General features: G+C 40.9%; 1 protein-coding gene across 1 annotated transcript in view; it reads left to right on the top strand.

Annotated features, from left to right (window-relative positions):
- The window catches only part of AGPAT4 (1-acylglycerol-3-phosphate O-acyltransferase 4), a 68,831-nt gene that overhangs the window by 46,860 nt on the left and 6,224 nt on the right, over positions 1-15,747 (top strand). Inside the window, exons 6-9 of the mRNA XM_059469317.1 lie at positions 1,128-1,281; positions 7,528-7,630; positions 8,940-9,015; positions 14,223-14,421. Coding sequence (XP_059325300.1) covers positions 1,128-1,281; positions 7,528-7,630; positions 8,940-9,015; positions 14,223-14,421 — 532 coding nt within the window. The remainder of the gene's footprint in view (positions 1-1,127; positions 1,282-7,527; positions 7,631-8,939; positions 9,016-14,222; positions 14,422-15,747) is intronic.

Raw genomic sequence — 15,747 nt, 5'->3', positions numbered from 1 at the left:
TGTAATGGAGATTACTGTTAATGTACACCTGGGGTTATTGCAGTGTGGAGTTTTAATTTGCTTTTTTATATGACATAATGTCAAAAGGCACAAGAATAGCACCTTAGAAAGTAGAGAAGGCAAAGCATGCTAAGTGAACAAGAGAGAATTTCCCATCAGTTCCTCTGTCTCATCAATCTGAATAACATTATGCATGCAACACACTGGTAAAAGCTCTCTTGGATGAGCTAGAGCTGAATCTGGCTGCTTGGCTAGTTTCTTCAATATCTCTGTCTTTTTTGGCTACATTTTTGCTGTGGGTTATGAGGACTTACTTTGTGTCATTTGGCAGTGCTCTCTGATGTGTTAGTTTGCATTCATGCTTGGCAGAAAGCAGATGAGCAAGTGGTAAATCTCCAAAGATCTGTGTGCTCTCCCCTGCCTGCCAGTGGCAAGATTGTAATTATTCATGTCTGAGCACTTCTTCTGTATAGTTCATAAGAGCATGAGCCTTTCAGTTGTCCTGCATGTGCTGCCTTACATCTAAGGCAGCTGTCTCATTGACATCAGAGTTACTGCCTGAAGTTTTCTATCTTAATATCCGACCTAAACCTTCCCTGACACAACTTCAGGCCATTCCCTTGGATCCTGTGCCACAGGGAAAGTAAGCAGGTTAGAATGAGGGGCAAACAAGCTGGGCACTGAAGCATTTCCTAGAAATGTGTTTGGTTTAAACACTTAGCAAGTTTTAGATGCCCTGATATTTGAATGCTTTACCATCAGAGAGAGATTTGCAACAGGAGGATGTTTTGAGTGTTTTCTAACAGCTTATTAGAGGTGGAGTGACTCAGAGAAACCAAGTCATTCTGACGGCAAATAGCAGTGCAGATCTTAAAGCCAAAAGGCTGAGGTTCAAACTGGATGGCAGGTTGGATGAGTGTTTGGATTTGGGGTTTTGGGTTTGTTTTTTTTTTGGTTGGTTGGGATTTGTTACCTCAGTCAGATAAATTACATAAATGTGTGTGTGGCTACATGTGTCCCAGCTAGCAGTGTTAATTTGGGTTGTGCTGGTGGGAATTTGAGAGAACTCTGCTCAATCAGAAGAAAACATGAGCTTCTGTCTGACTGTAGTTCTGTTTTGGTTTTAGTTCCTGATTCATTGTGAGGGCACAAGGTTCACAGAGCAGAAGCACCAGATCAGCATGAAGGTGGCTGAAGCCAAAGGTCTGCCCAAGCTCAAGTACCACCTCCTGCCACGAACAAAGGGATTTGCTGTCACCGTGCAGTGTTTGAGAAATGTAGGTAAGGAAAGTCACAGGGGACAATGCTAAATGGTTATTTCCTCTAACAGCTGACAGTTTGCCATGCTTTTCTTTTCCCTGTAGTGTGTGTCCTAGCAGAAAAATCCTCGGATGCTCTCAAAAGCATTTCGTTTTTTCACTAGCCTCTGGTTTTAATAAAAGAGTCCTGAATCAGTTTGTGGGGTTGGTTTTGGTTTTGGATGTTGTGGGTTTTTTGTTTTGTTTTTTTTTTTTGGTGGGAGTTTTTTTGTTTGGTTTCTTGGGTTTTAATCTATTATTGTTATGTTTTGTTAACTGTGACTCTGTGTTGAGGAATCTCAGTTGCATATTTTGTACCAATTGGTACTTATTTTGTTGCATATATTGTACCTATTGCCAAAGAGTAGTATTTCTTATTATTTGCTAAGCAATTCTGTTCTAAGTGAAGCAAATGCATCAGTAGAGAGTCTGAGGCAGTGTGTCTTAAAATAATTTCTTGTGGTAACAGGCTATGTCAAATAATGCAATTTTAAAATGCAAAAATATTCTACTTTAAATTTCTGTATAGATTTGCTCTTTAGAGTTTCTTAATGGAGCTGAGGAAGGGGAGTGGGCCTTGACTGAAGATACATGTAGGTGCAATTCATAAACAGTTTCTACATTATAGAACATGAGTAAGTTTTTCTTTATTAATACTGTTTTGAGCTCCCCATTTATTTCTGGTTACTTGCATTTGCCAGCTTTAAAGTGACATCATTTTGCACATGTTGCCTTTGAAGTGATATTCTTTGACTAATACTATCTATCAAATTCTTTGCCTAATACTACTGTCAGTCTTCTTCTGTGTCCTTCTTGGGCACAGGAAAGACAGTGCTAAGTAGCTGTAGTGTTACAGGGTCTTTGGGATCTGGTAGATTTGTGTGATAGATGCCTGATGTGTAAGAAAGAAAAAAGTGTTTCCTGGTTTAGAAGAAAATGTTCAGCTTGACTGAAGTTAATGTCAAAACTTCTTTTGTCCTTGAAGATGTGTTTTCACTTGGCATATCTGGGATAGCTGCTGTAAGAAAAGCTTCCCAGTCAGCTGGCTTGCTGTCTCTTGTATTTCTTCCAAATACCCTCTGGCAAGCCAGGTGGATCATACCACTGTTGTAGCTCCCCAGGCACACACACAGTCCCACCCCCACGATGGATAGCATAGCTTGGATCCTTTCTAGCCCATGAAGAAGAGGTAAATTATGTGAAGTATCCAGCAACCCCCAAAGAGCACGGCTTAGCCTTGCCTTTGGAATAAGGGTGCCTGTTCTGCTGAGGGCACAACAGGGGCTGGTAGACTTTAAAGCACAGAAGAAGGGTTGAGTCAAAGCTCTGTGGCCTCTAATGCCCTGAGCTGGGGATCAGGAGCAAGTTATTTTGGTGGTGGTTTTGTTCTTATCACTGCTGTGTGTAATGTAAGCAAAATATGGTGTGATTGTGGGAAAACATTCCAAAAGGAAACAACTTTAGGAAATCCAAGTGACATAAAAAGTTTTGGACATTCATGCCACACAGTACCATAACACTTACCAGTACCCTAAATATTTGAAATTCCTTTAGAAAAAGGAGACTGAGGTTGCTAGATTACTTGTTTTATTTAGGGGAGTAGAGCATATGTCACTGCCTCAATCCAGAAGCTGTAACTTGCTGGAAGGAGCAGTGTAGGACAAAGGCAGTATTTCCCTGTGAGGGTTTGAGGAGAAGCAGAGTCATAACTTCTCATACACAGTTTCAGCAAAACCTTGAGCTTAAAAATCCAGCCAGTAAACCTCTTAGATTTGGATGACCCCAGCCTGGTGCTGCAAGTTCTTCTAGGTTTGTTGCTTTATTTGCCTTGTTATTTTGTGCAGTGAGAGTGAGATAGAAAAGTTACTGCTTGGGTTGGTATGTGTTTCTGTCCTATAGAGACAAGGGGATCATGTAAAAAGCATCTGAAAACAATGTCTTATTTTTTAGAACTCCATGTAGCATTGTTATTTACAGATAATAAGTCCATACAGATTTTTTGAATAGAGAATGTGGTGGCAGTCTCTTTAGACAGTCCATGATCTGGAAGTGTAATACTATCTAGAAATTAGGTCATATCCCTAAAAGTGCATCTCTAAAAGTGAGAGACTGGTGCTGAGCTGCCTGAGCGCATTTTGGGCTGTGCCATTTAGGCTGATGCCCTTTCTGCTCTCCCACAGGGGTGGTGGGCCTGGCTGGAGTGCCTTGCTAAGGGATGTAGCTGCAGCCTGACACAGCAGTGGAGCCAAGTCACAGGTGTGGGACCAGTTCACAGCTGGGTGTGGTGTGACAGAGCTCCTGTCCCATTTTTTTCATGCTTTCTGACAAGGGTGTGATTCAGCTTGCCAGAGGCTGTAGTGCTATGGGATGGGTAGATGCTGGTGTCTCTGGCTGTAGGTGTAATTCACCCGTGGCAGCAGAAATCAAAGGTTGGTCCTCTTCAAAACTTTGTATCAAGCCTTGATGGTGCCCGCTGCAGTCACTCAGGAACAAAAGAGTGCAGAAGTAATTCTGCAGTAGTTGGAAGTAGACATTAATGACATCAGTCTGGCAAGCCCACCTCTTGTGAAAAACTTAGTTTTAGAAGGAGTTTATTTATTGGAATCTGCCTCCATGCCAGTGATGTGATATCTGTCAGCATAAACAGATGTATTTGGATAAAAATACCTTTCATGCAAAATAACAAGTAAAGAGCCTTCCCTTCTAACTAATTTCATTCATAAGTGATAATGGGATTGTTTTTTCCTTCAGAACTTGCTTTCAGAAGTTCAGATCTCTGTACATAATTTGATTCTTAAAGAAATGCTTTTAATATTTTCTGAACTTGTTCTGATACTTTTGTCAGTGTCCATTCCTATCAGTATGGTTTTACAGATACGGTCCCCAGGAACTTAATTTCTAGAAGTTGTTCGCTTTCTTAATAAATTGCTGTTTGCTACCTGTACTGTTCATGGAAGCAAATGAAAATACATATCTGTTTCTAAGACATGACTCTATTACTTACAGTAAAAATAGATGTCTCAAATACTGCCAAAGATATATTTAATTACTACTTTTATTGTCTGGCTGTATATCAGGCAGTTCCTTTCAGCTGCTTTTATTTAGTAAAGACTTGTACTTAAAAATGTACTTTACGATGGATTGTAGATAAGCCCAAGTTTTGTTGTGTACCTTTTCCTCCAGTTGTGCATGCTGGGAACTGCTGTCCCAGAGGGACTCCATGAGAATTCCAGGGTGATATTCTCATGGAGTTTTGGGGTATGACAGTGTTTGGGCGTATTGCAATGACTTTTTGTTCCCCCGTGAGTTGTATATTAGTCCTGGAATTTTTTTTCAAGTGGGTTTCTATTCATCATCCAGAGCAAGTAACAAAATTTGAGAGAAGATGAGTGGGATTTTTTCAAGCTGGCCCAATTAATGAAATATTAAATTTAAGGAGTGTGTCAAGGTGGTGTCACAGCAGCAGTACAGTGAATGCCACTGTACCTTTCCTTTTCCAGTCTTCAGATCATTCTGTGCTAGTATGAAATGCATGTAGCCACACTCATTGCCTGTTTGTCAGTGAATCATCCTGGCATAATCCACCATGGCCACAAAATAATGTGTGAAATTCAAGAGGACAGTCAAAGTAAGAAAAATCCTCTCTAGATATGTAATCCAAAGATTTATTTTTTAGTTTGAAGTTAAGAAATTAAATCTTAAATTCTTAAGTACTTAGCTCTCTGTCAGAATGCTGTAGACGAAACCCAAAGTTAATGAGATGGCAAAAAAGCTGAGCAGAGATTAGAAAACAAAATCAAAAACCTAATCGGTTTTTTGACAGAAAGAGCTTTAAAATATTTGTGTTTTGTTTTTAATGAAAAAGAGATTCTGAGATATAACTCCTTTGAAAAAATATTACACAATTGAAGCAAAACTTCTCAAATTTTGCTTGTATTAGTCTGAGAGTGAGACAGTTGTAGTGTTTTCAGGATACTTTGGAGGGTTTTTTTCACTTGTTTTACAATGTGAATTTTCTGGTCTCTTCAGCTTTTGGGTGAGAAAGTCATGAGATGTCCAGTTCTGATTATGCAATTACATAATCCATGTTTAATGATAACCTGTTTCAGCATGTCACACAGCATGCTAGTGCTTCTTTGACTGTAGATGCTTTCTGGCAGATTTTAATTTCATGCAGCCTTTTTCTTGGACACTTCCATTGTTATTCTTTTCCAGCACTCTCAGAAGAGAAAGCTAAAATCTTTAGTTATCTTCAGTTACATCTGGATAACAGAAGTCTGTTTACTCCTGCACATTGGTATCATTGTCTTGGGCTTGGCACTGCTTTGCCCCAAAAGATTTCAATGTGTTATTACAAGATATTAGACTGAATGTTAAACTACAGACCAGTTGGAAACTGGAATAGCTTTTTTTTCCCTGGAGAAAAGGAAAGCTCTGTGTAAGACTGTCAGCACATACAGATGTTACTGTCCATCTCCACAGAAGGTTATTTCAGAACAGGAGAACCATCTTCCAATGTGTCTCAACAAAAACCCAATTCATACAAAAACTCAAATGTAGATGCCTTGTAAGAGATGGAAGAAAAAGTGTTGTGTATATCATACTTTGCTTTATTGCATCCCTATTGTTGTTAGAATAATCTCATGCTATTAAAGAATAAACTAAGAAGCTTACACTGTATAAACCAAACTGAGCTCTTGTTTTCCTTCAATTACATTGGATTAGTAAATTAGAGTAGATTAGTAAAATCCTTCTACACTAAGAAGCTTAAAAATGGAGGCTGATAATTGATTTTTTAAAAAGTAATTTCATACTTGTGTTTTACATTGAGAGTAGTGTGCCTGAAGTAGATTTTGTCTTGTTTTTTAGTTTTGAGTTTGAGCTAAGAACCCAACTGTAGTTGGAAAAGAATGGAGTTGTTAGTGAGAGACAGAGTCATTTTGCACTGACAAGGGTTTGGCCTTTGTTTTCAGGATTTACTTTCAGCACTGAAGCCAGGCTTCACTATGAATTCAGTTTTGCAGTAACAAATGATGTGGTGAGTTTCTGGGAGCTGAATGAGACCAAACCATATTTATCTCTCATAGCTAGAGAGGTTTCAAAACCAAGAGCAAATCTGTCCTGTGTAATGAGTCCTTCTTAGGTGGGTCAAGAGGTTTCACAATAAAGGTTCACCACATGCATTTTTATTAATTATTGCAAAACTTTATAGCAGAAAGCCTAAAATACATCAGGCTACACATGAAAATGCTTCTTAGTCACATTTGTGACAAAAAATAGGGAAGTTGTTTTGCTGTCATTGCACTCAGAGTTCATACTATGATGTACAACTGATTTCAGTGTCAGGAAAATGAATCATTCCCTGGTAATTTTGTGACATCAGGAAAATAGTGTATCTAAGGATGTGTTCAAATAAACTCTTTTGCAGTTATTCATGTGGTTCTAAACAGTGAATGCTTTTTCTGTAGCAGCTGCTTGTGACTGCTCTTTTAGTTTATCTGCCATCAGCCTTTGCAAATGGTTTTACTGTTCCTACCCAGTCCTGAGCTGTGCGGTTTTCTTGGTGCTGGAAGTTTGGCTGCAGTTTTGTTCAGCAGAACTTCCATGTTCTATATCTCACATCTGCATGTTCTCATGGCAGCATCCAGCTCACACAAGGTGTGGTGTGTCATTCTCTCTCTGCCTTTGCCCTAGAGCAAGTGCCTGAGTTACAACCAATGGACATGAACTGGGGCCATTCATGGCTGCATTCAGCCCTGCTGCTGCAGGAGGTCTCTCACACGCAGTTTACCTGTTCTCAGTCAGAGGGTATATATTGCTCATTGTTTATAAAATGTGTATCTGCCTGGTTGTTTCCTCAGATTTAGGGGGCAGTTGTTGATTCCCGGTGAGCTGAAAAAGGTAACAGTTCTGCAACCATTTGACTCCTAGGAAGTCCCAGGTGTATTCTGTCAGAAGCTGTCATACTGCACCTGATGAGGAAGGAGGCAAGGGTGGATGAAGAGCAAACCTTTCCATTCTGGAGGTGCAGTTCCTGAAAGAGTCACTTGTTATTTGGCTTCAGAAAACCTGCATGTTGAATATTCTATTGTCGTTTTTACCTTGGTGACAGCTCAAACTGTGGTGCTATTGCTGATGACTTCCTTAAATATTCTCCTTGTCTGAGAGAGAATTATTTATTTCCATTGTATTACTACAGTAAACACATAACCTGTTTTTCTTCTTGTAGTTTCTGCAGTCTATGATTCTACCCTTAATTTTAGAAATAATGAAAATCCAACATTGCTGGGAGTTCTAAATGGAAAGAAATATCATGCAGATTTATATGTAAGGCAAGTAATCCATATTTTAATTCCTTTTAAGCAGGAGCATGTACTTGAAATCACACTTGGTCAAATAAGGGAATGTTTTCAAGTGGATAACAGAAAGCAGATCTCTACCAACCTGGCTTCACAGAACTTCAGATAAAAATTCATATGGGTTGGGTAGTGTTTCTGGTAAAGTTCTGTGATTATGTGAGGAGTCCATAAATGTCTAGAGAACTTTTTGTTTATTATTTTTTACTCATTTGTGGGTTGACTCAGCAGCAGCATTGGGGTTTCTTTTCACTCACTTGGCCAGAATACCGAACACAGCCTAAGTGTTCAGGTGGAGTTGCTTTACACCTCTCTGGCACAGGAGTTCCAGAGACAGTTCCAGTTCCTCTGGTGCAGGTCAGGCTCAGACTTTGCTGTCTGGTGGTGTCATTGTTGATATATTTGACAGCTGTGCCCTCCCTACCAAGAAGGGGATTGTTTAGTAGAAAAAGCATTACCTAGATTCCTTTCATTAAGGTTTCTATAACTTAAAAATACCCTAATGGCTTCCCATGATCTTAATGGGAAAGAGCCAATTCCCACGTGAGGTTCTACCAGCAGCACCTGTGCTACAGGCACTCAGGGCATGGGATGATGTAGGGTTGGAGCATGAACCTAAAAGTGATGCTGCAAGTGATCAGAAGTTCATCATAACCCCTTAAGAGCTATCATGGACCAACAAGCTGGTCCAGTTCCATTATCCTGGATAGCAATATGAAGTGGAAAGGGGTGACCTTTTCTTTCTACTTCTCCTTTTCTACCTGTTTGAAAAAGTATTTTTTTCAGAACTATTTTTGTCCAAGGGTAAAAAGAAAGTTTGTCTTGATTCCTCTTCCCATGTGGTAGCTCAGCCTGGTGTCCTTGTGTTTGGTGTACATGGCCTGGCTGGATGATGTTCACGGAACCCTGCCTGTGGGTGTCAGCTCCAGCAGAGCAGAGGGGTTCCTCTTGCTGTGTCTCCCTTTGCACCATTCCAGCCTGCTGCAAGGCAGTCTGGCATAGCATGGAAATTGCTTTTCTCAGCTCAGGATAGCTGCTCACACATCCTGAAAAGCTGTTACAGGCAGGGTAAACCTCATGGCTAAATTTGTTTTGGCAATTAGTTGGGGACTATCACAGATTCCTTCAAAATCTCCTCCATGTTTGCTTCTTGAAGTGCTGCACAAGTTTAAAAGGTGGAAAATGTGGTATCTACTGTCAGATAATCTGTCTGTATAATGTGAGTGCTGTCCATGAAAGTCAAAGTATTTAATATTCTTCAATTTCTCTTGTTTACCGTTGGCAGGCGGATTCCACTAGAGGATGTCCCAGAAGATGAGCAGGAATGTTCTACCTGGCTCCACAAACTGTATCAAGAAAAGGTTGGATTTTTTATCAAGACAGCACTTACAAGCCACTAGTTACTTTTAGTGCTAATAGACCTTTCCAGTGTGCATGTGTAGTGTCCCAGTTTGGAGGCTGGGAGTGAGTTGGCTTGTTTGGCTTTCAGGGTAAGTGCTCTGTTTCTCTACAGGGTAAGTTCTCTGTTGCACTACAAACTTGATCCTGTGCTTCCAGTCATGATTGCTTTTGTTTTGTACATAGAGCAACAGGAAGAAAGCTTAAACAAGACTTTCTAGAGCAGTTTTAAGCCTCTTCTTTAGAAAATTGCATAAGGATACAAAACTCGAAATTGTCTTACTGCCTTCTGATTGGTAGAAATACCTTCTTTCCCTAGAAGACACCTTCTAAATATCAAGAAGCAGTTTGTGGGCTAAATAAGATCTAGTCTTTAGTGTATTAAAATTTTTGTCCCTTGTTTTACCCTGCCTTTTTTACCAATGCAGACATCCAGCATTAAAAGAACAGGCTGATAAATTGTTTTCACACTGTGGGTTAAGAAGGCATGCATTTAAGATTCCTGATTTCATAGGATGGGGAGAGAATAATAATGATTGTATTTGTAGATGCCCAGTGGTTTGGGGTTTTTATTCTTTTTTTTCCTTTGCAAATGCTTCCATATGAATCTTTCATCTTTCAGAATCTGTTTTTTCTGGGCTGGTTTTATGAATGTTGGAGATAGTTGTTGGGGAATGTGCTTTTTGAATGCACACAGCACTGCCATTTCAGTCAGCAGGAGTCATAGGTATGCACGGCATGAGGGCCTGGCAGCTCACTTTATTGAATACCTTGATCAAAGTTATGTATTCAGACTGGAATGCAGCAATGCTTTGGATTTAGAAATTATAGAATATAGCTATGCTCTGGTTTCCTCTCACTGGGACAGCAAAATTCTGCTGTGCCCTTTGTCGTGCTTTTCCCAGACACCACATTGACAGTGCTCTGGCAGTTCTGTTTCAAACCATCCCTGTTTCTGCTGTACTTTATAGCTCCTCTAAGCAGCTTGCTTACAGGAATGTGGAAAGTCAATATGTCTTGAGACCTCACTTGCAGGTCTGCTCCCCTTGCCTCTGATGCCCTTTCTCAAAGTTTGTGCCCCTAACACCTGACTGAGACACAGTCCCAATCAGCACATTTGCAGAAAAGCAGGCTGTTACCCACAGCCCATGTGTGTGTAAATGGTCCTTCTGCTCAGCATTGCAAAGTCCACTTTCTCCTGCCATGCCTTTGTAGCCCTGTTTCATGTCCCTGAGAACTATTCAGACGTTTGCAAGACAAGAGCATAAGTGTGAATGTGGTGATTGTTTTCCTCAATCCTTTATTATATAGTTGCAATAATTCACTCCAGGATTTTTCTGTTATTCCCTCTTTGGCAAACACTCAGTTGCTTCTAGTGCTAACAGAGGGTACATCTATGCTTCATAATGTTATATTGTACAATATATCATAGTATTCTTCATGACAACTTCATTTGCTGGTTGGTTAAGTCTCTGGTTTCCTATTTAAGTGCAGGAGTGAAGTTTTGCATCCAAGAGTGAATTGTGCTCTGTTCAGTTTTCCATTCCACTAAAACCTTTTTTGGTTATGTGAATGTTTTTGATTGATGCAGGCTGAGGGGAGCTGTTTGTTTGTGTTTTGGTTTGGGATTTTTTATGATGATTTTCATTTTTCTCTGAGGGCAGCATGTTTCTCTTTCTCCAGCTCTTTTACTTTAGTGAAACTTACTTCACTGCAGTCATTCCTGGTTTACTGAAGCCCTTGTCTTTATAAAATCACACTGGCAGAATATATAGCAGGGACAACTTCTTCCAGAGTTCTGAGATGATGAAAGCCTACCTGCAGGGTAAAAATACATTTTTTTTTTCACCATTCTGCCCTGCATCTTAAAAAGATAATGGGCTCTTAGGTCAGATAACAAACAGCAGTGCCTCCCAGGTGCTGTTTCCAAAAATTAATTCTGTTTCAGGTCATCTTCAGAGTCAGAAAATATTTGTGATATAATGTAAAAATTTGTTATTCAAAGGGCAGTAATTCATTGCAAGACACACTCATCCCCTGCTTTGTCTGTTTTGCTTGCAGCATTTCACTTGCTGTTTCAAAGTCAGACAAGCTGTGCATGCTACTGGAAAGCAGAGACCCTATTTTAACACGCATGGTTCCCTGTGCTGTTGCTGATTCTCAATAATTTTGTAGAAGTTTCTCAAGACTCACATACAATGTGCTGAATTATGCTGTAGTGGCACGATTCAGTGGCTGGAGAGTGCCACAGGTACTGAGGTCAAGGCCTGTGCACTCAAAGTGATCAGGATTGCAGAGCTATTGGAATGAGTAATGAAACCAGCAGTTACTGGACATGGAGGGACATGAATTTTTTTTTAAATATATTTATTTCCCTGTACTGACATTAGTAAAGGAATGAGAGTCTTTGAGAAAAGCTTATTCTTTTGTTTTTTCCTCCTTGTCTGCTCTCACCTACATGTACCTCAATCTGAGATACTTCTCTGTGGGAGCCTGTTGTGTTTGTGTTCTTGCTACTTGTCACTTCATTTTTTGGCTTAGTCACTGCTACAGACACAGTTGAACAGAGTCCTGCCAGATAAACAGTGGCATTGTGCTGCTGCTCTAAAGCAAACACTGTTCTCCTTCCACATATGGCCAGCACTGTATCAGTAAGTTCCAAATTATGACAGAAGTTCAATTTGGGTTGCACATTGCCTTCTCTTTTTATCTCTTTTACTTTTTTTTTAACTGCCATTGCTAGAAAGGCGCCCTTTGACTTTAACAAGGACTGGGTTGAGGATGTTTTTGCCAGGTCTGAAGAGATAGCATGTAGTGATCACAACTCTGCTAGTCCTTTCATGTTTGTTTTCTTTTTTTTACCTCATTATAGCCTCAGCGCCTGAAATAGAAGTTCTGTTTGAAAATCTTAATTTTCATTAAAAAGAAAGCAAGCTTCTAATTCTTCTTGCTTGTAAAAGAAGCTTGGAAAACAGGGCCTGAAAATACATACAGGAATGTCCTAAGGAATCAGCAAATCCTGACTGAAGAGGAGAACAGAACTCCTGTGTTTGGGAACAAAGAATATATTTTTGGATCCTCATTCTTTGTTGGCTTCCTTTGGATCCTCATTGTGGGCTTCCTCACGAAGGGGCAGCAGCATACCTGTGCTGTCAGACCTCCTGTGGGAATGGACAGGAGGAATCCAGTCAGCCTCTCACAAGGAGATGGATGTTCCCTGACTTGCCCTCACTGCATTACCTCACTGTCTGAAGTAGCTTAAATGTGCTGGGGGCAGTAGAGGGAGCATGTTTCCGTGTTGGAATGTGATACCTGCGTGGATGGAATTCATTACAAACCAAAAAGAAGCTCTGTAGGCAGAGGAATGAAAGGAACCTAATGTGGGTACGGTGATTTGGGGAAATGGTGAGGTGTATCATCTGTTTAAAGTGTCTTGTTGCTGGGTATCATAGGCACCCTCACAAAAGCTTTCAGGACAGATGAACCCATAGATGCCTTTTGCAAGTGAATGAATGTATTTAAAGGTAAGGAATAGTAACTGAAGAGCTGTTCCCCACAACAGTGGGAAGTGTGGTGGAGCTGTTGGCCTTGACATTGTTTTGCCTTTTGTATTTGTTTTCCATCTGTCTCAAGCCTCCCAGTGAGGTGTGGTCAGTGGTTTTGTTGCCCCTCATGCCATGCAGAGCCAACAAAGAAAGCCCTGCTGTGCTTGTTTCAAGGGAGCCTCTCCTGCTCTCTGGAGTAGCAGGCCCTCTAATGGCAATGCCAGCAATAGTCAGGAATTCTTCACATTCCTGGGTAATACCAGCATTTGGAAACCTAACTGTATATAGTAAGTTTGGTTTTTTGCAGATGAGTAGCTCTGTGTTCTAAAGCAGTCTTCACTGCACTGTGCAGAAAACCACATACACTGTGAACTGTGTTGAAGATGGCTCAGTATTGGCCACAGTGATCCCACTACAGTCCAGCTCACATCAGTAAAACACAATTTTTGTAATCTCAATAAAAAGAGGGCAGTGCTTCAATTACTGCATAATCCCATAAAAGCTGAATGTTCATTTTGAAATAGACAAAGTGGTAACAGCTTGTAATTGCTCAAGTTGCTATCAAGTAAGTAATTGTTTGTGTCAACTGGAGTGTAAGTATAAAATCATAGCATAGTAAAAGAAATAGTCTTTTGGTTGATTCATCTTGGCTTTCCTAAAAGTTTTAGAAACCAAAAATCCTTTCTTTAAAGAAATATCATACTTCATTCTGATTAAATTAATTTTTTTATGTCAATCTAATGCTGACTTCATTATTCCGCCAGGTTTTTTTTGTGATAACACAGATTAATAATCTTTGCTTTTAACAAAGAGGGAGGATTTTTTTCCCCCACCCACTTTTGATATCTTGGATTGGTGAGATCAGTAAAGGCAATGCTATTCACCCATGTGGAAAACAGAAAAAACAATCCCCACCCCATTATCCTCCTTGTGTTATACTTAAAGGTCAAGTCATATGCTCATAGCCAGTGAGAGATTTTGTGCTGTTGACACACTACACTGCCTCTAGGGAGGTTCAGCACCCAAACTTCCTACCACAGGCATCATGGGGACAAGGTAAACAAGACTTCATCCCTGGGACAAAGGCAGGAAGGGATGGTGTTCTTCACAGTGTGGGACAAAATGATGCCTGGTCACCCTTTCTGACAGGTTTGTGGGTGCTGTTTGAGGACAGCAGTTGGAGGAAACAAGAGGGAACAGGAGATGCCTCTGAGGATGGAGCCCAGACACTTCCCTGGCTTACCTGCAGTGCTTGGGCACTGTGGCTGTGGCTCCTGCAGGAGGTTCAGCAGTGATGTCTGCACTGCTGCAGGAGTGTATGTCCCATCATCCCTCCTGTTTTCCTCGGCTGCTGTGCTCTCCAGGTATGGCGTTTTTCAGGCTGCTGTGCGTAGGAGAAGGAAAGTATTCACACAGCAGTGTATGCTCTCCCTTTCTTTTTTTTTTCTTTCTTTTTTTTTTGACTCTGTGTTCATTGACTTCAAAGTACAGGCTTTCCAGCCATCAGCTGGTCTTTGATCTTCCCCAGTAGTTACAGGCCTCCAGAAGGAGGAACATCAAAGGCAGGGATGGCTGGTTTTGTTGGCAGATGGGGATGTAATTGTTGCCCTCCTTTGTTCTGCCAGGATGCATTCCAGGAGGAATATTACCGCACAGGAACCTACCCAGCAGTCCCGACAGTGCCACCCCGTCGGCCATGGACACTTTTGAACTGGCTTTTCTGGGCCTTACTGCTGCTATACCCTTTGTTCCAGCTGCTCATCAACATGATCAACAGTGGATCATCACTGACACTGGCTAGTTTTGCATTTGTCATTATAATAGGTGAGTTTTCTGATAGAAAAAAAAAAACTGGCATAGTCTGTTTGGTGCTGGGTTTTGGAACAATGGCCTAATGGTGCACCGAAGTGTAGCTACTGCAAAATGTTTTGAATTTGTCATCTTTCCTTCAGCATTTTTCTCTTAATTCAGTTTCTCCCCTCAGCAGACCAGTTGGCTGGGTGCCATTTCAAAGTGCTTCATGCCTTGTGTCCTCCACAGGGAGCCTCACACCATAATTCAGGGTTTCTGGAGTTTAACCTCAGGGCCCACTGCTTTACTGTTTGACATTGTAGCATTTGTGATGGTTTTGGATTTAGCCCTTTATAATTTAGCTGAGTGACACCTCACCCTGCACCCTAAACCTAATACAATCTTGGTATTAGTGACCTAGGTCACATCATTTCTTTATCAAGAAGCGAAAGAAAGAACCTGTAAAGGAAAAAAGCTGTGATGCTACCAAGAACAGACAGCAAAAACGACCTTCTTTTCATTTCTTTCCCCTTTTCTTGTTCCCCACTTACCTTTCTTCTGCTTCTAGCCACAAGGAAAGGTTAATAGGCAGGCTGCTCTGAGTCATCTCTTGACTGCAGTGATAATCCAAAGGATTTATTCTCAGGTTATCTGTAATACTGGATCTACCAGAAGGCTCCAGCAGCCTGCAGGCACAGCCAGTGTGTAGCAAAGCAGGGAGGATTGTGTTTGCTGTCCTTACAGTGGGACTGGTAATTGGTACCTGGTGGCTTAACAATGTAAAAGGAAGGTTTTTCTGCAGACTGGAGGGATGTATCAGATGACAAAATCAGCTCTTCCCATTGCTCCTAGCAGACCTTTTCTCACTGTTTATAACTGAGGCACACAGGTTGTGGTTTGGTTTTTTGCTCTGGCGCTTTGACAGCTCACCTGATGCTCCAGAATCAGGAGCTTTACTGCAGTCCCCAATAGCCCATTGTAATAGATTGCTGTTTTTAAGGGTGGGTTTCAGTACCTGATACAGGTACAGATAAGCACAAAATGAACCTTTTGTGATAGAGCAGAGTAACTGGGAGGTCCTTTCACTGGGTACCCTCTGCACTGTTTCTAGGTTATCATTTGTCCTTTGGATAGTTTCTGCTTATTGTGCTCTCCAGTAAAACACTGACTGGCTTTTAAGTAACTGGCTGTTCAGGTGGAAAGAGCTCTAAGAAAAATGTTCCACTTGAGCTGGAGTGGAAGGACTGTAATCCCTCAGACCTAGCTCTGAGGTCTAAGAATGAATAACCCATGTGTGTACAGCTCTGCTTGGTTCAGCTCAAACTCTTTCAGCCCTAAATAAATGGTATTTCTTTATGC

This window comes from Ammospiza nelsoni, chromosome 3 (assembly GCF_027579445.1).
Source record: "Ammospiza nelsoni isolate bAmmNel1 chromosome 3, bAmmNel1.pri, whole genome shotgun sequence".
Classification (NCBI taxonomy): Eukaryota; Metazoa; Chordata; class Aves; order Passeriformes; family Passerellidae; genus Ammospiza; species Ammospiza nelsoni.
Note: the sequence above shows the minus strand (reverse complement) of the source record. Positions and strands in the feature narration are given on the sequence as shown.